This window comes from Phyllobates terribilis, unplaced genomic scaffold (assembly GCF_046119375.1).
Source record: "Phyllobates terribilis strain yellow unplaced genomic scaffold, ASM4611937v1 Scaffold_1__5_contigs__length_1240528914, whole genome shotgun sequence".
Lineage (NCBI taxonomy): Eukaryota > Metazoa > Chordata > Amphibia > Anura > Dendrobatidae > Phyllobates > Phyllobates terribilis.
This window is the reverse complement of record NW_027362761.1, coordinates 960,985,871-961,008,942: the sequence shown is the minus strand read 5'-3', so window position 1 is coordinate 961,008,942 and position 23,072 is coordinate 960,985,871. Positions and strand designations below refer to the sequence as shown.

Below are 23,072 nucleotides of genomic sequence, written 5' to 3'. Positions count from 1 at the left end.
TCTGTATGGAGGACTCTGTGGGGCCCATTATTCTGTATGGAGGACTCTGTGGGGCCCATTATTCTGTATGGAGGACTCTGTGGGGCCCATTATTCTGTATGGAGGACTCTGTGGGGCCCATTATTCTGTATGGAGGACTCTGTGGGGCCCATTATTCTGTATGGAGGACTCTGTGGGGCCCATTATTCTGTAAGGAGGACTCTGTGGGGCCCATTATTCTGTAAGGAGGACTCTGTGGGGCCCATTATTCTGTAAGGAGGACTATGTGGGGCCCATTATTCTGAATAGAGGACTATGTGGGGCCCATTATTCTGAATGGAGGACTATGTAGGGCCCATTATTCTGAATGGAGGACTATGTTGGGCCCATTATTCTGTATGGAGGACTATGTTGGGCCCATTATTCTGTATGGAGGACTATGCTGGGCCATTATTCTGTATGGAGGACTATGTGAGGCCCTTGATCTGTAAGGAGGACTATGTAGGGCCCATTATTCTGAATGGAGGACTATGTAGGGCCCATTGACTTCCCTTGAGAAAGCAAAGCGCAGGCAACGTGAAACGTGCGTTGGGAAGACGCCAATCCACCCCAGCTACCGGTCTGAGGGTCTTTGGGACACTACAATTAGGGTAAGCGGTCTTAGGCTTTGTGGTACAATACTCTGGTACTTATATATGTGTTGATGGTGGCCCTGGGAGTTTGTATTTTAGTATGCACACTGTGTGTTTATACTCCTATTACTTGCTTTATATACACTATCTAGATTAACCTGTTATGATTAGCCTTAAATATTCCGCTTTTCCCGGCCCATACCTAGTATACAATCATAGATAACCTCTGACCATTTTTTTTGTTCTGGGGGGGCTCTTTATGCACACTGCTTTTACCCATATTGTCTTCTTGCTAATATGTATACATGTGTATTTAATAAAGATTTTGTTATATTTTTGTACAAGAAACTCCTAGTTTCTCTGTTTTTTGTCATGTTTTTGGAGTTACATGGGCACACTATTACTTATGTATGCTGGTGTGTCCTAGTCTAATATGATCTTGGGAAACCTTTATATAACTGTATGGAGGACTACGTAGGGGACCATTATTCTGTATGGAGGACTACGTGGGGGACCATTATTCTGTATGGAGGACTACGTGGGGGCCCATTATTCTGTATGGAGGACTCTGTGGGGCCCATTATTCTGTATGGAGGACTCTGTGGGGCCCATTATTCTGTATGGAGGGCTCTGTGGGGCCCATTATTCTGTATGGAGGGCTCTGTGGGGCCCATTATTCTGTATGGAGGACTCTGTGGGGCCCATTATTCTGTATGGAGGACTCTGTGGGGCCCATTATTCTGTATGGAGGACTCTGTGGGGCCCATTATTCTGTATGGAGGACTCTGTGGGGCCCATTATTCTGTATGGAGGACTCTGTGGGGCCCATTATTCTGTATGGAGGACTCTGTGGGGCCCATTATTCTGTATGGAGGACTATGTAGGGCCCATTATTCTGAATGGAGGACTATGTAGAGCCCATTATTCTGAATGGAGGACTATGTAGGGCCCATTATTCTGAATGGAGGACTTTGTGGGGCCCATTATACTGTATACTGGTTGGCCCGCGACTTTGTCCAAGTTTTTCATTTTGGCCCTCTGTGTGTTTGAGTGTGACATTCCTGGTGTACCAGTTCTTGCTGAGCAACAGTTCAAAAGAGTATGAGCTGGGCAATGAAACAGCACTGCAGCATAGTGCCCGGAAGAGAAGCAAAATAATGTAATGAAGTATAATCCCAAAAATTCACAACTTGCAATGCCTGAAGATTAAATTAAAAAAAAAAAAAAAAAGAAGAAGTTACTATTTAAGTGAAAAAAAACCCTCAAAAAACAAAAACATAATTCTACTAATATATGGCCTTTTTTGAGTTTTAGGTGGAAACTTTCTATATTGCCTTGTATTGTACTGTCAGACTTCCAATATACATCTATAGAAATTCAATTTGAGAGGTGCAAAATATTGATTATAGTATGAAATTGACAGGTTCACTGTGAAAGATTACAAACTGATAAATAAAAAGATTAAAATGGTGGCATACCCATTAACAAACTCAGTAGTCTCTGGACCTTAGAACTCACCCCCACAACCCTGTACAATCCTTGGTCATTGATACCTACAAAAAAGAAAGCAAGAAAGATATTACTAAGAGAACATTTCCCCTGATACATTTGTACATACAAACTAAGGCAGAATACACATGCTCTATACAAAGAAGTCAAAAGCATAAAGTGGTTTAATGGGAAGAGGACAGGTGATCCACAGGCGCAATGTATCAGCCGCTATCTGTATGATTCCAGCCAGGAATGTCGGCTGGCTGAAATCATGCGCCCAATGTCAGATCCCAGCGCCCAATGTCAGATCCCTGCGCCCAATGTCAGATCCCAATCATGAAAATGACTTGGCAGACTTCTACCAAAACACCACCATCAGCACACCGATCTCCCAATGTGGCAGTGAGTGGCGCTGGAGAAATATTTATGTTATTTCTTTTTCAGAGAACATATCTAATATATGCATTATCTATTTTCCCTCAAAAATAAATGGAACATATAGGGAGTAGTACACCGTATTTTGAAATTTAAAGCAGTTTTACACATTCAGCTAAAAAAAATAAATGTTATTTTCCAATATATATCAGTTCCTTGAGGTTTTAAGATTTGTTTTTGGTGTCATTCAATTCTTGCAAGGAATACTAATCTTTCTTGGTCGTGCTTTTATACAGTGGTCGGTCTAATCATAGTCCCCAACAAACAGGATAAAGTCACACGATTCCACGGATAATGTACATAAGGAAGTAATAATATCTTGCACTTTAAAGGCCACAGTATAGGGCCGTATCTATCAGCTCTCTCCATCCATCTGACCCCATATCCGAGGCCGGCATTGGTGGGAGATGAAGGGGCCGCTGCTGGCCTCTGGGGAGCACTTGTTTATTATGGCATAAGGCAGAGATTACATTTTTCTGTAATGTTTGTGTCTGGCATTGAGCTTCTTATATTTTCATATTATTTCACAGATTATATCACAGCTCTGTCCTGAAATTCTCCAAGGGTATTTCCTTTTTCTGCTATTGTAAGCCTGTGAATACTGGATAAAAAACATTTGTTATACAATAAATCCATCTGTGACAAATGTAAATTAATGATATACCCTGAGGGAGTAGAAATACTGCAAAATAAGAGGCTTGAAACGGCATTTCTTTTCAATTCACACAAGAGCGATGCAGAATGCTTTATGTACTAGGCTAGACTTGGCAATTTGTGCAGGCGAGTGTGGGGGAGGGGCGCACGGATAGGTTTTATACTCAGGAATAACCTCCGCTATGAGGAATGTTTTTAGGAGTGGCAATACACAATAACGCAGTTGCATAAATAATTATAAACCTCGCTCCTGAAATATATCATGTTATGAAAACAAGTAGTCTAAGGTAAATTAGATTATCTCCAAACTGGGATTGTATTTTACTTCTCCTACTGCAATAAACTAAAAACATTACTTCTATCCACCTACAATACAAAAACTGCTTACGCCCACAGCTGGCTTATAACCGCATAATGCCAAAGGACAGCCTGGGATATCAGTGATACAAGCTAACATTACATTTCAGAAGTTGTAAGAATTGTAAGTTCTTTAAAGGGAACCTGTCATCAGATTCAATCCGCCGACACTGAGAACAGCTGATCGGCGGGGGTGCCGGGTAAGGGACCCCGACTGATCAGACATTGATGAAATGATGAAGTAATGGACAACCTCTTTAAAGTCAAGTAACGTAAAGATAACAGATTTCATAGTCTTGAGTCTTCAGCACACATACAGAAGACTAACAACACCAGGGTAAAGTCATCTCTGAATTTAATTGTACAATTGGCCCATTTGACAAACATGCACTGAAATTCTACATTGTTATTGGTAGTAATGATAGCTGCCGACATGCAAGTAACCGGGGAGATATAGGAGACACAGGATAATGCATACATTTCCTTGATAAAAAAAATACATTACCCCTTGATTCAATGGCATTGATACAATTTTTCACAACTGCAAATCCATGTTGATCGAGCTGAGCACCTAAACCGAAACAAAGTCATTTAAGACTAGGCGTGAAAGAAAGAAAAACAAGAAAATAAGGAACTTTTTTTTTATTCTTGCACTTAGCAGAATTTCAAGCCATGTTTTATCACAACCAATTAATGAGGATGTGATACAGTTACAGTAGGTTTCCTATTTAAAGGGAATCTGTCACCAGGTTTTGTCACCTAATCTGAGATCAACATAATGTAGATGTATTCCAGCAATATATCACTTACTGGGGTGTTTGCTGTAGTTTTGATAAAATCACTGGTTAAACAGCAGGAGATTATCTTTAGAAGACTAGTAAACCTGCAGAACAATGTAGGCCAGGCCCACTTCTGCCATCAGGCACCTCGCCTCAGGCCGCGCTCTGAGGTGCCCCAGGAGTGCGACTCCACTGCTTCACTACTCTTTCATTTAAATTGAATCAGCTTTCAAAATACGAGTTGCACACTGGCACTACAGGGTCAGAGGAGACTTTGTCAGCTCCTCATCCAGATGTGCCGCACCGTGACGAGGCCACGTCATCACACTGCTCAGGACACCACAGCCGGAAAGGAGGCTAAGACGGTAAGCACTCTGCGGGCGCAAGATTCACAGTACGTTCACTATAGGCAAAGGGGAGAAGTTGGTAAGGGCACACTATTTAGAGGGGCCATGTGAGTGGGATGACGGGGCACAGTACAGACAGTGGCAGTATAGAGAGAGCAGAGTATAAGGAGGGGCAGTGTGTATAGAGAGGGAGTAGAGTATGGAGAGTCTGGGACAGGAAGGACAGGAGGCACAGTCTAGACACGGGTCAGTATAGGTCAGGAGGCACAGTCTAGACACGGGGCAGTATAGGTTAGGAGGCACAGTCTAGACAAGGGGCAGTATAGGTCAGGAGGCACAGTCTAGACAAGGGGCAGTATAGGTCAGGAGGCACAGTCTAGACACGGGTCAGTATAGGTCAGGAGGCACAGTCTAGACACGGGTCAGTATAGGTCAGGAGGCACAGTCTAGACACGGGTCAGTATAGGTCAGGAGGTACAGTCTAGACACGGGGTACTATAGGTCAGGAGGCACAGTCTAGACACGGGGTAGTATAGGTCAGGAGGCACAGTCTAGACACGGGGCAGTATAGGTCAGGAGGCACAGTCTAGACAAGGGGCAGTATAGGTCAGGAGGCACAGTCTAGACACGGGTCAGTATAGGTCAGGAGGCACAGTCTAGACACGGGGCAGTATAGGTCAGGAGGCACAGTCTAGACACGGGGCAGTATAGGTCAGGAGGCACAGTCTAGACACGGGGTAGTATAGGTCAGGAGGCACAGTCTAGACACGGGTCAGTATAGGTCAGGAGGCACAGTCTAGACACGGGGCAGTATAGGTTAGGAGGCACAGTCTAGACAAGGGGCAGTATAGGTCAGGAGGCACAGTCTAGACAAGGGGCAGTATAGGTCAGGAGGCACAGTCTAGACACGGGTCAGTATAGGTCAGGAGGCACAGTCTAGACACGGGTCAGTATACAGTCATGGCCAAAAGTATTGAGAATGAGACAAATAGTAATTTTTCCAAAGTTTACTGCTTCATTTTTTGTAATGGCAATTTGCATATACTCCTGAATGTCAAAGAGTGATCAGCTTAACAGCAATTACTGTACTTGCAAAGTCAATATTTGCCCAGAAAATTAACTTTAACCCCCAAAACACATTTCAACATCATTGCAGTCCTGCCTTAAAAGGAGCAGCTAACATCGTTTTAGTGATTGATCCATTAACACAGGTGTGGGTGTTGATGAGGACAGGGCTGGCGATCAATCAGTCATGATTAAATAAGAATGACATCACTGGACACTTTAAAAGGAGGCTGGTTCTTGGTATCATTGTTTCTCTTCAGTTAACCATGGTTATCTCTAAAGAAACACGTGCAGCCATCATTGCACTGCACAAAAATGACCTAACAGGGAAGAGTATCGCAGCTACAAAGATTGCACCTCAGTCAACAATCTATCGCATCATCAAGAACTTCAAGGAAAGAGCTTCCATTGTTGTCAAAAAGGCTCCAGGGCGCCCAAGAAAGACCAGCAAGCGCCAGGACCGTATCTTAAAACTGTTTCAGCTGCGGGATCGGACTACCAGCAGTGCTGAGCTTGCTCAGGAATGGCAGCAGGCTGGTGTGAGTGCTTCTGCACGCACTGTGAGGCGGAGACTCTTTGAGCAAGGGCTGGTTTCAAGTAGGGCAGCAAAGAAGCCACTTCTCTCCAGAAAAAACATCAGGGACCGACTGATATTCTGCAAAAGGTACAGGGAGTGGACTGCTGAAGACTGGGGCAAAGTCATTTTCTCTGATGAATCCCCTTTTCGATTGTTTGGGACATCTGGAAAACAGCTTATTCGGAGAAGAAGAGGTGAGCGCTACCACCAGTCTTGTCTCATGCCAACTGTAAAGCATCCTGAAACCATTCATGTGTGGGGTTGCTTCTCAGCCAAGGGAATCGGCTCACTCACAGTCTTACCTAAAAACACAGCCATGAATAAAGAATGGTACCAGAATGTCCTCCAAGAGCAACTTCTCCCAACCGTCCAAGAGCAGTTTGGCGCCCAACAATGCCTTTTCCAGCATGATGGAGCACATTGCCATAAAGCAAAGGTGATAACTAAATGGCTCATGGAACAAAACATAGAGATTTTGGGTCCATGGCCTGGAAACTCCCCAGATCTTAATCCCATTGAGAACTTGTGGTCAATCATCAAGAGACGGGTGGACAAACAAAAACCAGCAAATTCTGGCAAAATGCAAGCATTGATTATGCAAGAATGGACTGCTATCAGTCAGGATTTGGTCCAAAAGTTGATTGAGAGCATGCCAGGGAGAATTACAGAGGTCTTGAAGAAGAAGGGGCAACACTGCAAATATTGACTTGCTGCATTAACTCATTCTAACTGTCAATATAACCTATTGGTACTCATAATATGATTGCAATTATATTTCTGTATGTGATATAAACATCAGACAAACACTAATAAAAACCAGAGGCCAGCAGATCATGTGAAAATATAATTTTGGTGTCATTCTCAAAACTTTTGGCCATGACTGTAGGTCAGGAGGCACAGTCTAGACACGGGTCAGTATAGGTCAGGAGGCACAGTCTAGACACGGGGTACTATAGGTCAGGAGGCACAGTCTAGACACGGGGTAGTATAGGTCAGGAGGCACAGTCTAGACACGGGGCAGTATAGGTCAGGAGGCACAGTCTAGACAAGGGGCAGTATAGGTCAGGAGGCACAGTCTAGACACTGGTCAGTATAGGTCAGGAGGCACAGTCTAGACACGGGTCAGTATAGGTCAGGAGGCACAGTCTAGACACGGGGTAGTATAGGTCAGGAGGCACAGTCTAGACACGGGGCAGTATAGGTCAGGAGGCACAGTCTAGACACGGGTCAGTATAGGTCAGGAGGCACAGTCTAGACACGGGTCAGTATAGGTCAGGAGGCACAGTCTAGACACAGGTCAGTATAGGTCAGGAGGTACAGTCTAGACACGGGGCAGTATAGGTCAGGAGGCACAGTCTAGACACGGGTCAGTATAGGTCAGGAGGCACAGTCTAGACACGGGTCAGTATAGGTCAGGAGGCACAGTCTAGACACGGGTCAGTATAGGTCAGGAGGCACAGTCTAGACACGGGTCAGTATAGGTCAGGAGGCACAGTCTAGACACGGGCAGTATAGGTCAGGAGGCACAGTCTAGACACGGGGCAGTATAGGTCAGGAAGCACAGTCTAGACACGGGGCAGTATAGGTCAGGAAGCACAGTCTAGACACGGGGCAGTATAGGTCAGGAGGCACAGTCTAGACACGGGGCAGTATAGGTCAGGAGGCACAGTCTAGACACGGGTCAGTATAGGTCAGGAGGCACAGTCTAGACACGGGTCAGTATAGGTCAGGAGGCACAGTCTAGACAAGGGGCAGTATAGGTCAGGAGGCACAGTCTAGACAAGAGGCAGTATAGGTCAGGAGGCACAGTCTAGACAAGGGGCAGTATAGGTCAGGAGGCACAGTCTAGACACGGGGCAGTATAGGTCAGGAAGCACAGTCTAGACACGGGGCAGTATAGGTCAGGAGGCACAGTCTAGAAACGGGGCAGTATAGGTCAGGAGGCACAGTCTAGACATGGGGCAGTATAGGTCAGGAGGCACAGTCTAGACACGGGTCAGTATAGGTCAGGAGGCACAGTCTAGGTCAGGAGGCACAGTATAGAGAGGGAGTAAAGTATGGAGAGTCCGGGACAGGAAGGACAGGAGGCACAGTCTAGACACGGGGCAGTATAGGTCAGGAAGCACAGTCTAGACACGGGGCAGTATAGGTCAGGAGGCACAGTCTAGAAACGGGGCAGTATAGGTCAGGAGGCACAGTCTAGACATGGGGCAGTATAGGTCAGGAGGCACAGTCTAGACACGGGTCAGTATAGGTCAGGAGGCACAGTCTAGGTCAGGAGGCACAGTATAGAGAGGGAGTAAAGTATGGAGAGTCCGGGACAGGAAGGACAGGAGGCACAGTCTAGACACGGGGCAGTATAGGTCAGGAAGCACAGTCTAGACACGGGGCAGTATAGGTCAGGAGGCACAGTCTAGAAACGGGGCAGTATAGGTCAGGAGGCACAGTCTAGACATGGGGCAGTATAGGTCAGGAGGCACAGTCTAGACACGGGTCAGTATAGGTCAGGAGGCACAGTCTAGGTCAGGAGGCACAGTATAGAGAGGGAGTAAAGTATGGAGAGTCCGGGACAGGAAGGACAGGAGGCACAGTCTAGACACGGGGCAGTATAGGTCAGGAAGCACAGTCTAGACACGGGGCAGTATAGGTCAGGAGGCACAGTCTAGAAACGGGGCAGTATAGGTCAGGAGGCACAGTCTAGACATGGGGCAGTATAGGTCAGGAGGCACAGTCTAGACACGGGTCAGTATAGGTCAGGAGGCACAGTCTAGGTCAGGAGGCACAGTATAGAGAGGGAGTAAAGTATGGAGAGTCCGGGACAGGAAGGACAGGAGGCACAGTCTAGACACGGGGCAGTATAGGTCAGGAGGCACAGTCTAGACACGGGGCAGTATAGGTCAGGAGGCACAGTCTAGACACGGGGTAGTATAGGTCAGGAGGCACAGTCTAGACACAGGGCAGTATAGGTCAGGAGGCACAGTCTAGACACGGCGCAGTATAGGTCAGGAGGCACAGTCTAGACACGGCGCAGTATAGGTCAGGAGGCACAGTCTAGACACGGGGCAGTATAGGTCAGGAGGCACAGTCTAGACACGGGGCAGTATAGGTCAGGAGGCACAGTCTAGACACGGGGCAGTATAGGTCAGGAGGCACAGTCTAGATACGGGGCAGTATAGGTCAGGAGGCACAGTCTAGACAAGGGGCAGTATAGGTCAGGAGGCACAGTCTAGACACGGGGCAGTATAGGTCAGGAGGCACAGTCTAGACACGGGGCAGTATAGGTCAGGAGGCACAGTCTAGACACGGGGCAGTATAGGTCAGGAGGCACAGTCTAGACACGGGGCAGTATAGGTCAGGAGGCACAGTCTAGACACGGGGCAGTATAGGTCAGGAGGCACAGTCTAGACACGGGGCAGTATAGGTCAGGAGGCACAGTCTAGACACGGGTCAGTCTAGGTCAGGAGGCACAGTCTAGACACGGCACAGTATAGGTCAGGAGGCAGAGTCTAGACAAGGGTCAGTCTAGGTCAGGAGGCAGAGTCTAGACACGGCACAGTATAGGTCAGGAGGCACAGTCTAGTTGGGGAGCTGTACAGAGAGTTGCAGTGTGGGGATAGTATAAGTAGAAGGCATGCTACAGAGGAGGAACAGTCCTCATAGTACCAAACTGATCATATTTTCAGGATTTCCTTATTATTGTACAGGTGATGGAATTATTATCAAGGCATCAGAAACTGCCACAGGTTCTCACTTAGGGACGATGCTGGGGCAATATAGAGAGGAGGCACGGTATAGTGAGTACATGTATAGTAACTAATCACAAACCAGGCAAGGGGGCCAACATTAATATTGAGGCTATCCAAAATTACAAAAGAATCCTATATGTCATAGATGACATTACTGCAAATACAAAAATATTTATTAAGTCATGACTACAGTAAAAAGTTGCAATAAAAGACAAAATATGGTGGATTACTGCAATGTTATAAGTTGATTGCTGTGAGAGTACAACTGCATAAACAGTTTTAGATAGGAAGAAAACGAGTGTAATACATATACAGTGTATACTGTAAGGCCTATTTCAATGAAAGTGCAAATGCAGCAAAGGGAAACAATCCTTTAAAGCATCAAGAGGAAAATATCATACACGAAGACAGTGTTAGCAACAATTCCACACCAAACCTAAACTGAAGGAAATTAAAGAAATATAAAGTATTACATAATACCATTAGGGCAGCATATCCACCAAAGGTCACAGCAACAAACTTTATAGAACTTTGTAGTATGCCACCATACTTTATCCTGCATCATGTTTTCTTCCCCTATATTTTATTGGCTCTTTAGAATGTAATCATGACTTAATAAAGACTGCTGTATTATTTACAGTGGTGGAGTCTCCATGTATACAGGATTACATAGAAACTAATTAGTCTGATAACGTTGTCCAATGATCAAATAATACATTTCTCTTTCGGGTCACAAAAATATTAACAGCTTTTCAATCCAAATCATGAAAAAATGCTCCTGTGTCTTGCTGTTACACACTTGTTATGGTGCCCTCTTGTGCGCTTATACTTCCACCTCAGGTTCCCCACCTACAAGTGGTTGCACTTGCTCAGCCAGACCAATGGGAATCAGTGCACTAAAAGCTTCTTTTCACCAGCACTGGACATTTCAAGTAGAGATTCTGAAAGGAAATCAAAAGAACACCAGAGGGCACTATAACAAACATGTAACGTCTACACACAGGAGCATTTTGGTTTTGACCGCTAAGGCCAAGTTCGCATTGTTTTAACATTCTTTTCTCATTCAGATGTTAAAATAAGTTCTGCCTCTTTTTTTACGATATGTGGGGCTTATATTTTTTTGTTCACGACCACGATGGACCTCTAAAAACATTTTAAAATATGTTCACCTTTCTGTGGAAGTAATTTTTATATATTTGTCATTTTGTTTCTGGCAATATCTTTATTTTTGTTTTATTAATGTTTTTTTTTTTCATTTATTTCACAGTGTGCCCCTTTGAGGTGGTCTTTTTATTGCCTATTTCTCCTGTAACTGGGGATGGTATATTAGCTACAGTTACAGGGGAAATTCAGCAGCCTCCTGCCTGTATAGCGGAGTGATCTGTGTTTCCTTGGATCCAGCAGCTCCTGTTCCTTCCCTATACCCTGTGATCACATGATCACTGGGTCCGGTGGAGAAAGTACTGTCAGTACACAGAGCACTGGCTCAGCACTGTGTCTGTGTCTATCACGATCAAGAGGGTAAACCTGGTAATAAACCATGTTTATCTTCTCTATGGAGAGTCCGACTGGGTCTGACAGCCAGCTCCCCGTACCCACAGCTGCACAATCTCATGCAAGCTACTTACTCTGCAGTGATGTTTTAGAACGTCAATGCACAGTAAAGAGTGAAGTCGATTATAGTCTATGGGCGGTCCAGAAGTAGTTAACCTCTTTACAACCCAAGGTGGTTTGCACGTTAATGACCAGGCCAATTTTTACAATTCTGACCACTGTCACTTTATGAGGTAATTACTCTGGAACGCTTCAACGGATCCCCCTGATTCTGAGATTGTTTTTTCGTGACATGATTGTGGTAAAATTTCTTCGATATCACTTGCGTTTATTTGTGAAAAAAATTGAAATTTGGCGGAAATGTAGAAAATTTTGCAATTTTCAAAATTTGAATTTTTATGCCCTTAAATCAGAGAGATATGTCACACAAAATAGTTAATAACATTTCCCACATGTCTACTTTACATCAGCACAATTTTGGAACCAAAATGTATATATTTTTTTATTAGGGAGCTATAAGGGTTAAAAGTTGAGTAACGATTTCTCATTTTTCCAACAAAATTTACAAAACCATTTTTTAGGGACCACATCACATTTGAAGTGACTTTGGGGGGCTTTTATGACAGAAAATGGAATTTTTGGAATGTAGAAGAAAAAATGAACATTTAACTTTTTCACAAAAATGTTACTTTAGACCCAATTTTTTTTATTTTCGCAGGGATAACAGGAAAAAATGGACCCCAAAATTTGTTGTGCAATTTCCCCTGAGCACGCAGATACCCCATATGTGGGGAAAAAACACTGTTTGGGCGCACGGCAGGGTTTGGAAGGGAAGGAGCGCCATTTAACTTTTTGAATGTAAAATTTGCTTGAATAATTAGCGGACGCCGTGTTGCGTTTGGAAAGCCCCTGATGTACCTAAACAGTGGAAACCCCCCACAAGTGACACCATCTTGGCAACTAGACCCCTCAGGGAACTTATCTAAATGTGTGGTGACCACCTTGAACCCCCAGGTGCTTTTTTTTTACTTTTGAAAAAAATCCCAACCCTAACCCTAGCCCAACCCTAACCCTAGCCCCAACCCTAACCCAACCTAACCCAACCCTACCCTAACCCCAATCCCAACCGTAACCCTAGTCCAACCCTAACCCTAGCCCAACCCTAACCCCAATCCCAACCCAACCTCAACCCTAGCCCAACCTCAACCCTAGCCCAACCTCAACCCTAGCCCAACCTCAACCCTAGCCCAACCTCAACCCTAGCCCAACCTCAACCCTAGCCCAACCTCAACCCTAGCCCAACCTCAACCCTAGCCCAACCTCAACCCCAACCCCAACCACAACCCCAACCCAAGAGTTTATTATTTACGCCATTCCTCGTGCGGTATAAGTGATTAGACGACTTTGTTCTTTGGGTCGGTGCGATTACAGCGATACTTGAATCATATCGGGTTTTTATGATTGACAGCTGTCACACACTAAAAGACGCATTTTTTGTAAAATCTAGTTTTTGCATCGCCATATTTTGACAGCTATAATTTTTCCATATTTTGGCCGATAGTCATGTGAGGGCTTGTTTTTTGCGGGATGAGTTGATGTTTTTATTGGTGCAATTTTCAGGCACGCAACATTTTTTGATCGCTTTCTATTCTGATTTTTCGGAACCAGAATAAACAAAAACCAACAATTCAGGAATTTTTTATATTATAATTTTTTAATGCTGTTCCGCGTGTGGTAAAATTGATAAGGTAGCTTTATTGTTCGAGTCAGTAAGTTTACAGCGGTACCACATTTATGTAGTTTTTACATGTTTTGGCGCTTTTACACAATAAAAGGTATTTTATAGAAAAATTATTTTTTTGCATTGCTTTATTCTGAGAGCTATAACTTGTTTATTTTTCGGCCGATGGAGCTGTGTGGCGGCTTGTTTTTTGCGGGACAAGATTACGTTTTCAGCAGTACCATGTTTATTTATATTTGTCTTTTTGATTGCGTGTTATTCCATGTTTTGTTTGGCGGTATGATGATAAAGCATTGTTTTTTGCTTCGTTTTTTTTTTTTTTTTTTACCGTGTTCACTAAAGGGGTTAACTAGTGTGACAGTTTTATAGGTCAGGTCGTTCCGGATGCGGCAATACCAAATATGTGTACTTTTATTGTTTTTTTTCCCCCCATAATAATATACATTGATGGGTACATTATATTTGTATTTTTGGTGGATTATTTATTTATTTATTTTTTTTCACTTTCTGACACTTCTTTTACTTTTGGTCCCACTATGGGACTTTCACTTTTTTTATTTTGATCACCTGCATAGCACAGGAATGGAGCTCCATCCCTCTGCTATGCAGGCTGTCAGCGCTGCAGATGCAGAAGATATTTTGGTCATGCACTGCGCATGACCAAAATATCTTCCTGCTGTCTGGTGACGCGGATGTTGTCATGACGACATCGGGTCATCGTGGCAACATCCGGGAAGCAGCGGCAGACAGCGCTGGAGGCCAGCAGGAGAGGAGTATCCCGATCACCTCCCCTTGCCACTGCAATGCTGCGATCGACTTCAATTGCAGCATTGCGGGGGTTAATGTGCCGGGATCCGTGCAGGACCGCTCCCAGCACATTGCACTGGGTGTCAGCTGTGACAATCAGCTGACACCCGGCTGCGATCGCGCCCGCACAGCCTGTGTGCGGGCACGATCGCAAAGACGTATTAATACGTATCACGTTCTTAAAGCCCAGGGCACAAATACGTATTAATACATCTTGGGCTTTAAAGGGGTTAAAGACCAGGCTTTAATGACCAGTCATTTTTTTCTTTTTCTCTTTCCACATTTCAGTAGCCATGACTTTTTTTATTTAATTTATTGATGTGGCTGTACAAATCGTTGTTTTATGCAATGAAAGCATGAGTGCAAAAGACAGATTCAGCAGAAGCATGGTTGTCGGCCGATGTTTCTATTTGCTACAGAGCTCCTGAGCGCGATGTAGAGGATATAGGAAAGTAACAGGAAAAAACAGAAGTGGTAACAAATTGCTTCGGTTCTTCTAAGGGTAGGTGTATAAAAATATTTCAGAGTTTCATGCAGAAAAGTGGGACAATTTTTTTTCTCACTTGTCATCCATATACATTCAGTTTTTACAGCAGCTATTAATAATTTACAAAAAAAAAAAATCACATGCTATACACTGGCTCTGTTTGGCATCTGATTTTTTTGGGGGGGCACTCAGATTTCCATGCTGCAACTTTTTTTTAACATGCAAATACAGTCAGTGAAAAAACAAACACTCATCTGCATTGCCCCATTGAATAACATTGGTCTGAGTGCCCCATGGATGCCATGTCAGTAGCTCCTCTCACCAGCCACTGCACAAGTGAGAGACTGTGGATGATCCCAATAATATGAAACTGTCCCACAATCACTTCACATTAAAATTTTGACTCCATAGGTTAGGGTGAGCGGACACTACAATCTAGTTGATATAACAAATAAACCATATTACATGTGTTGGCTTTGTCTGATCTTAATAGGCTTGCTGGTTGTGACGTGCCTTGTGCCAACATAGTAGCCAAGATCTGCCAACCCTGACCAGCGTAAATACATTTATATCTAGTGTAAAAAACGCCAAGTAATACCAACCTCCCTCTGATCTCGTTGTAGATCTGCTAAGGCTCAGAAACCTCTGCAATTAGAAAAATATATAAATATTCAAATGTCAGTAAAACTGTGTATTTGCAATGTTAAAAGAACACAATAAATAAGACCTGCAAAACACCCTAAGGGAACCATTGTGTATGAACAAGGATAACTCCAGCTCCTCTGTCTTAAAATAAAAAAATAAGAAAGAAATGCCAAATGGTAATTGTACTTTCCTTCAATGTTAATTTAGATTCATTGTATATGTGCTTGCGAGTTTGCATCAAAGTCAGGGGGGCACGTCACCTGACGTAACCGTATGTGATATGTCAGGAAGGGGTTAATAAACAGACCTCTTAGGCCTGATGAGATCAGCTTACTTTGATAATAAACATCAGATTGAGAGTAAAAAATAATTTTGAAATTTTAAACTCTGTCTCCTCTCACCCAGTTTGATTGACAGCTACTCCTTGTTTCACCTCCCGGCTGTTGCAGAGATCTCACATTGCTCAGTACAAGCTGCAGCTGTCAGTCAGGCTGGGTGGGCAGAGACTGAATACACTTGGACTCATGAGTTTTCTTCCCTCACTCTTTAGCTGGACTCAGGATTATCAGGATCATATACATAACAGGCTCCAGAGAGCTCGTTAATAATTTTAATATAGTATTTAAATATTATAATTTAAAAAAAAAATGAACCAAAAATGAAAATGGTTCTCTCATCATTATATAATCACATTCATTATAAAGATTGTAATAAAAACATGAATATTTGCAGTTTAACTTGCTGTTACAAACCGACCCAGGAAAGTGCTCTGACATTCTCATACATAGTGCAGCACCACCTGGTGGTCAAAGTGCATAGCAATGTGCAGATCCAGCTTGTGAGCTGGGGGCTGATGGTCACAGATACTCATTCTCTTATGAATGTGCCCCTGCTATGTACTGTGTAATGTCTGTGTCTGACAGTGCAGGGATATGGTCTGATCATACCACAGCTCCTGGGCAGGAAAGGAAACAAAAGAGTATACAGACATTACAGCACGGGATCACAGCTGATTCTTTCTTTGAGGTAAAACATTGCATAAAAACAGACAGTGAAATGTTTTACCTCACAAGAAGAATCAGCTGTGATCCCCTGCTGTAATGTCTGTATACTCTTTTGCTTCCTCCCCTGCCCAGGAGATGTGGTATGATCAGACCATGTCCCTGTATGGTCAGACACAGCCATTACACAGTACAGAGCAGGGGCACATTTATAAGATTATCTCAGCACAGGAACATTTTATTTAACAAATCCAATTGTGAAACTGATTTTATTCCAAGATCTATTAATTAAAATGTACTTTGTTTCGGGGGAAAACCCCTTTAAACATTACAGTAGTTGTGATCAGTGAGCATCTTGTGATCAGGATTTGGCCTATGAACTTCTTATGGGTGAACGCCACTTTAAGAAAATGCTAATAAAATGTAAGTAATCACAATAAAAATCAGAAAATGTCATGAGTGGAAGCCATAGTTTTTTTTTTTCATGAGAGTCATTCAACTGAAAAGCAATGTGTAAAAAAAACATATATTGGATTGACTTACAGATTCTTTTCCACCTAGTACTTCCATCCAGAGGAGGCGATCCTCTTCTGAAAATGCTTGCATGGTGATTAGAAGTCCAGGCCTAAGGGAAGATTTATATTAAAGCTTAATTTTATATTGTTGGTAAAAGAATAAACCCATTTACTACACAAGACTAGGCAAGTGAGGACCACTACTAACACATAATATGGGCCTTTATGCCAACTGGTCAACAGAAAACACTCATTGTATCATCAACTGGAATTTTTTCTTTGTTCTTTTAAACTCCTGCATGGTGATTGCTTGCTATGCTATAACTAGGCAGCTGTTCTTTTAATAAGTTTTGATACAACCTCAATTCCAAAAATGTTGTGTAAAATGTCAAGAAAACAAGAATGCAATGATTTTTTAAATCTCCTATAGCCATATTTTATTCACAACAGACCACATATCAGAAAGTAAAAGGTAGACATTTTTGTATTTCAGTTGAAAAAATTAACTCATTTAGAAATTGGTGGCAGCAAAAGAAAGGATGGACAGGGCCATGTCTACCACTGAACAGATTCCCATCGCCTTTTTCAACAGTCTCTAAACATCTATTAAGTGAAGAGACCGATTGCTGGAGATTTGAGAGAGGAATTTTGTCCATTCCTGTCTGATATAGGATTATAGCTGCTCTACAGTCCTAGTTCTTCTTTGCCAGATTTTTAATTTCCTAATGCCCCTAATGTTTTCTAATGGTGAAAGGCCTGGACAGCAGGCAGCCGGTTCATCACCCATCCTCTTCTGTGGAGCCAGGCTGTTGTGATGAATGCCGTATGTGGTTTACCATGGTCTTGCTGAAATATGCAAAGCCTTCCCTGAAACAGAAATTGTCTGGATGGGATCACATGTTCTAAAACCTCTATATAATGCTCAGCATTGATAGTACCTTTCAAGATGTGTAAGCTGCCCATGCCATAGGCACTAATGCACCCCTATACCATCAGCGATGCAGGCTGCTGAACTGTGCGCTGAAAACAAGCTGGATGGTCCCTCGTCTCTCAAGTCCGCAGGATATTGCATCCAAGGTTTCAATAAAAAATTTCACATTTTGATTCACCTGAGCACAGAACAGTTTTCCATTTGCCTCAGGGCATTTAAATAAGTTTTGGCCCAGAGAGGACGGCAGCGTTTCTGGATTGTGTTGCTATATGGCTGCTTATTTCCGTGATAGAATGTTAACTTACATTTGCATTCGCAGACAATGGTTTTGTAAACTTTCCTGAGTCCATGCAGAGATATGTACGACCGAATCATGCTTGTTTTTAGTGCAGTGACATATGAGGGTCTGTACATCACGAACATCCAATATTGATCATCGGTGTTGTCCCTTGTGCACATGGATTTCTCCAGAATCTCAGAATCTTGATATTATGCACTATAGATGGTGGGATATTCAGTCTTTGCAATTTTACATTGAGGAACATTTTCCAGAAAAGGTGTCACAATTTTTAGAAGCAGTTCACAGATTGGTGATCTGACCATCTTTGCTTTGGAGAGACTCTCCCTCTCTAACATGTTCTTTTTATACAAAGTCGTGTGACTTAGTTGAAATTGGACACTCCAGCTGTTTTACATTGGTACCACTTACCGTACTTTTCCAGCCCTTTTGCTAACTCTATCCAACTTTTTGAGGATGTGTTGCTTCCATCAATTTCTAATTCAGTTTTTTTTTTAATTAAATGAACAATGTCCAACTTTCTCCTTCTGATCTGTGTACAATGTTTTGTTGTGAATAAAATATGGCTATAAAATTTCTAAATCATTGCATTCTTGCTTTCTTTACATTTTACACAGCGTCCAAACTTTTTTTTGGGAATTAAAGTTGTAACTGAGGTCCAAATAACTTCATTGGTTCCATTCCCCTCTCTAGAAATCAGAGCTACAAAACCTATGAAAATGTCTTCTGTAGCAACTTGTTCAGTTATTGGAAGTGGCCATCAAAGTAATGAATGATCTAAAAGCCGAGAGCCAAGCTGTACAGACAGACAAATTAGGACCACGTGATATTCACCGAGACCAACGGACAAGTGGATATCAAAGAGATTTTGATTTGATCAGGACAATCAGCGATTACTAAAACCTCTGATACATTGGTGCGTGACCTGGACGGCATGTGAGGAAGACGCACTTCACATTGCTCCTGCTGCTTATCCTGAGGAATACCTTAACTACCAAGCAAAATATCCTCATATACAGCCTAAAATTGAAGGCTCTGCCTCCCCGATCCTTGAGTCGAGTGTTGGTGGAACTACTGTAGAAAAACATGACATGCAGCAAAAAATCAGTGGAGAAAGAAGTTCAGCCGCGGGAAGACATAATATTCAAAATGGCGTCAGCGTACGACACTCACACCAGATTAAGAGCGGTGGACGTCGAAGCAACACTCTACCATTTTGCTAGAGTCTTCGTGACTCCTTTGCAATATATTGCACAAATGGGAGAAGAACTTAACCGGGCCGAAAACGAGCCGTAGCCGGAGATGGATAAGAAATCTCTCGCAGGCAAGATGGCTCCAGCATCCATAACGTCTGAGGCATGCATTTCACATACACTCCCTGGAGGGGGAGTTAATGAAGTATGTGCACCCCCACTACTCGCTATTCCCACACCTGAACCAACAATAAGGGATGTGTTCACAGCCGTTTCTCTGTCCAACTCAACATAAGTAACACTCAGCGAGCAGATGGGTGGATTAAAGGAGGACATTCATCCCATTAAGAATGATCTCCAAAAAGTTAATGAGTGTGGAGGAGCCGGAACAGAGAGTCCATTATGTGGAAGACAAAATTCCACAGATAAATAGAGATCTCAAAAAAAGTCTCTACAAAATATCTCACTACTGTTTGAGAAAACTGATTATCTTGAGAATAGATTACGCAGGAACAATATGAGGGTGCTTTCCTGAGAAAGCAGAAGGCAAGGTTTGGCCATATTGGTCCTGTTATACTTATTTAATAGGATACCTGTATTGAAAAAATAGGTAGCCTGGTTCTTGTTTAATTCATCTTAGAAGCTTTAGTTCAATAGCCTCTTCGTGCATTGTGGCAGGACTCAGGATAGGGTCTTTGGCTCTGCCATGGCCCCCCCAGTTGAGCAGCCTTTTTAAAATTTTGCGCTAGCGCCGCCCTTATCGCAAGTGGCGCTTGCGCACATTCATGCCCTGGGGTTCTCCAGCAAAATGGCACCGAAGGCGGCGCACGCTCAGATTAACCTCTGGCAGTCTCCAGCAAAATGGCACGGGAAGCGGTGCATGTTCAGATTAACCTTACAGTCTCCAGCAAAATGAGGCCACTGGCGGGGCATGCGCAGATTGCCGGTTCCATATTGTTGGAAACCGCCGGGAGATTAATCTGAGCATGAAATGACTCCGGCGTCATTTTGCTAGAGAATGCCGATGCATGAACGTTCACAAGCGCCGCCCCCGGCAAGGGCGGCGCTAGCGCAAAGTTTAAAAAAGGAGGCTCATACAAATGCAGAGGGGTCACGGCAGAGCCCAAGACCCTACCCAGAGTCCCGCCCTGATGCACAAAGAGGCTATTACACCAAAACTTCTAAGGTAAATTAAACAAGAACCAGGCTACGGTTAGTGGAGGCGCCACTAACTAAACCGCACCATCAAGATCAAGAAGATCGCCAAACAAGTCAGGGACAAAGTTGCTGAGAATAACAAGTCAGGGTTGGGCTATAAAAATAATATCCCAATCTCTGATGATCACCCGGAGCACCATCAAATCCATTATCATCAAATGGAAAGAACATGGTACCACAACAAACCTGCCAAGAGAGGGCCGGGCCGCCCACCAAAACTCTCAGCCCGAGCAAGGAGGGCATTAATCAGAGAGGCAGCACAGAGACCAAAGGTAAAAACTGAAGGAGCTGCAGAGTTCCCAAGCAGAAACTGGAGTATCTGTCCATGCGACCACAATAAGCCATTCACTCCATAGAGGTGGCCTTAATGGACACAAAAAAATCCTTTACTTACACACAAAAATTTTAAGGCTCGTTTTGAGTTTGCCAAAAGGCATGTGGGAAACTCCCCAAATGTATGGAGGAATGCGCTGGGTCAGATGAGACCAAAATTGAACTTTATAGCTAAACACAATGTCTGGTGCCAAACCAACACAGCTCATCACCCCAAGAACAATATGCCCACAGTGAAACATGGTGGTGGCAGCATCATGCTGTGGGGATGTTTATCAGCAGCAGGGACAGGGAAAATGGTCCAAGTCAAGGGGAAGATGGATAGTGCGAAATACAGGGATATTCTTGAGCAAAACCTGTTTCAGTCTGTCAGTGATTTGAGACTGGGATGGAGGTTCACCTTCCAACAAGACAATGACCCAAAGCATACCTTTTCAGGTATACCTATTGTATCCTCACCCATCCCTTGTAGACTGAGCCCTCGCAGGCAGAGTCCTCTCTCCTCCTGTACCAGTCAGTGACTTGTATTGTTTAAGATTACTATACTTGTTTTTTATTATTATGTATACCCCCCTTTCACATGTAAAGCGCAATGGAATAAATGGCGATATAAAAATTAATAATAATAATATATATATATATATATATATATATATATATATATATATATATATATATATATATATACTGACAGACCATGTGACACTTAAATTGCACACAGGCGGACTTCCTTTCACTAACCATGTGACATATAAAAGGTAATTGATTGCACTAGAATTTTTACCTCTCGACAGCTTCCACATCGAAGCAGAACCTTCGGTCTATACTGTCTGTGTTTCGTCTTATGCAGTATTTAACTGTAAAATTTTCCCCTTCACCCTAATAAAATAAAAATAATGTCATCTCTTGTGGATAAAAGAAAGTCATTTGGTATTGATATTTGATCTTAAAGGGGTTGTCCCCTTTAAAAAAAATTGATAACCTCCATCAAAAGTAAAAACAAAAAACAAAATGTGCTTTATTCACCCTGCTCAGGTCCAGTGCACAGTCGCAACTGTTCCCTGTGTCTGTTATTGTCTGCAGTGTTGATGTCACATCAACATGAATGTAGCGACTAACTGAGCTCTGCAGAGTTGACAGCACGAGCCGTTCACAGCTGCTGAGCTCAGCTACTAGAAGAAGCATTGTAAAGGGGGCACACACTTAGTGATGGACCCAGGAAGGGTGAGTAAAGCTCATATGGAGCTTATAGGAAAAAAATATTTCTGAAAAACAACTGGGACAACTCCTTTAACAATCATGCACATTACAATATGCACCAAATAAATGATACAATGCATGTCAGTAAGACTGTAAAATCAATTCAAATGCTGGAAAAAAAAAAAAGCAATAAAAAAAAAATTCCACAAGGTTTAGGATATGGTGCAGAAAACCTTCAGCATTTCCCAGACAATCTACTAATATAAGAAATTAGGAAAACAATTGGCGGATTTCTATATAAACACGGCAGGAGTGAGTAATCAATAAGGTTAATACATTCATTTCTGAAGCAGCTTTATACTAATCCCTCATTGTACACTTTGGTCACGGCTGATCATGTATTACCAATACACTGTTCTCACATCCAGAAGAAATGAGTTATTAAGATACAGAACGGGCTTCCTATAGAGAATATAGAGCCTTACAGTATCAAAACATCACGTTGAGCCGCTATGATGGGAGGAACAAGTAATTAATGCTCTTTACACCTGACAATTAAGTAGGGCTTTATTTCATGACACTTTTGTCATTGTGGCAAAACAGCAATATGCTTTTACAGTAATTAAAACATTTATGGCATAACAAAAATATGTGAAGAGCACTTGCTACCTTACCAGACCCCTTCCATTCATAGGTTTATATGGCCGTGACAGAAGGCTGTTCTACGCTCATAGGTGTCTGTCACTTCAGGTGGGGCGCTACCAGTGACTCAGATGCGCAAATGCATCGCATGGCGCACGCAATTCATAAATTTGGCGCAAAGTCAAAACTAGTCTTTTTTTTTTCTGTCTGTGTTTGCAACAGTTTGGTGCCAAATGTTTCATGTTTTGCAAAATGGTGTAAAAGTTGAGCCAAATTTTTGCAACTTTTTAAAAAGTTGCAATTGATTAAAGGGATCCAGTCATGTGAAAAAACGCTATTATCCTGCTGGCTATAGCGTTCTGAAGCCGTGCGGCGGCGCGCTGAGAGCCCCACTACCGGGAGGAAATTAACTTTATTTGTCCCGGCAGGCTCGGGTTTTCAGTAA

The 23,072-nt window shown here is 43.0% G+C and overlaps 1 protein-coding gene across 2 annotated transcripts in view; it reads right to left on the bottom strand.

The window, feature by feature from the left end:
* The window catches only part of ARHGAP10 (Rho GTPase activating protein 10), a 265,976-nt gene that overhangs the window by 123,968 nt on the left and 118,936 nt on the right, over positions 1-23,072 (bottom strand). For both annotated transcript variants that reach the window (XM_073642512.1, XM_073642513.1), the window contains exons 10-14: positions 21,570-21,664; positions 16,841-16,922; positions 15,254-15,296; positions 4,054-4,119; positions 2,090-2,164 (exon numbers count right to left, since the gene is read on the bottom strand). In XM_073642512.1, coding sequence (XP_073498613.1) covers positions 2,090-2,164; positions 4,054-4,119; positions 15,254-15,296; positions 16,841-16,922; positions 21,570-21,664 — 361 coding nt within the window. The remainder of the gene's footprint in view (positions 1-2,089; positions 2,165-4,053; positions 4,120-15,253; positions 15,297-16,840; positions 16,923-21,569; positions 21,665-23,072) is intronic.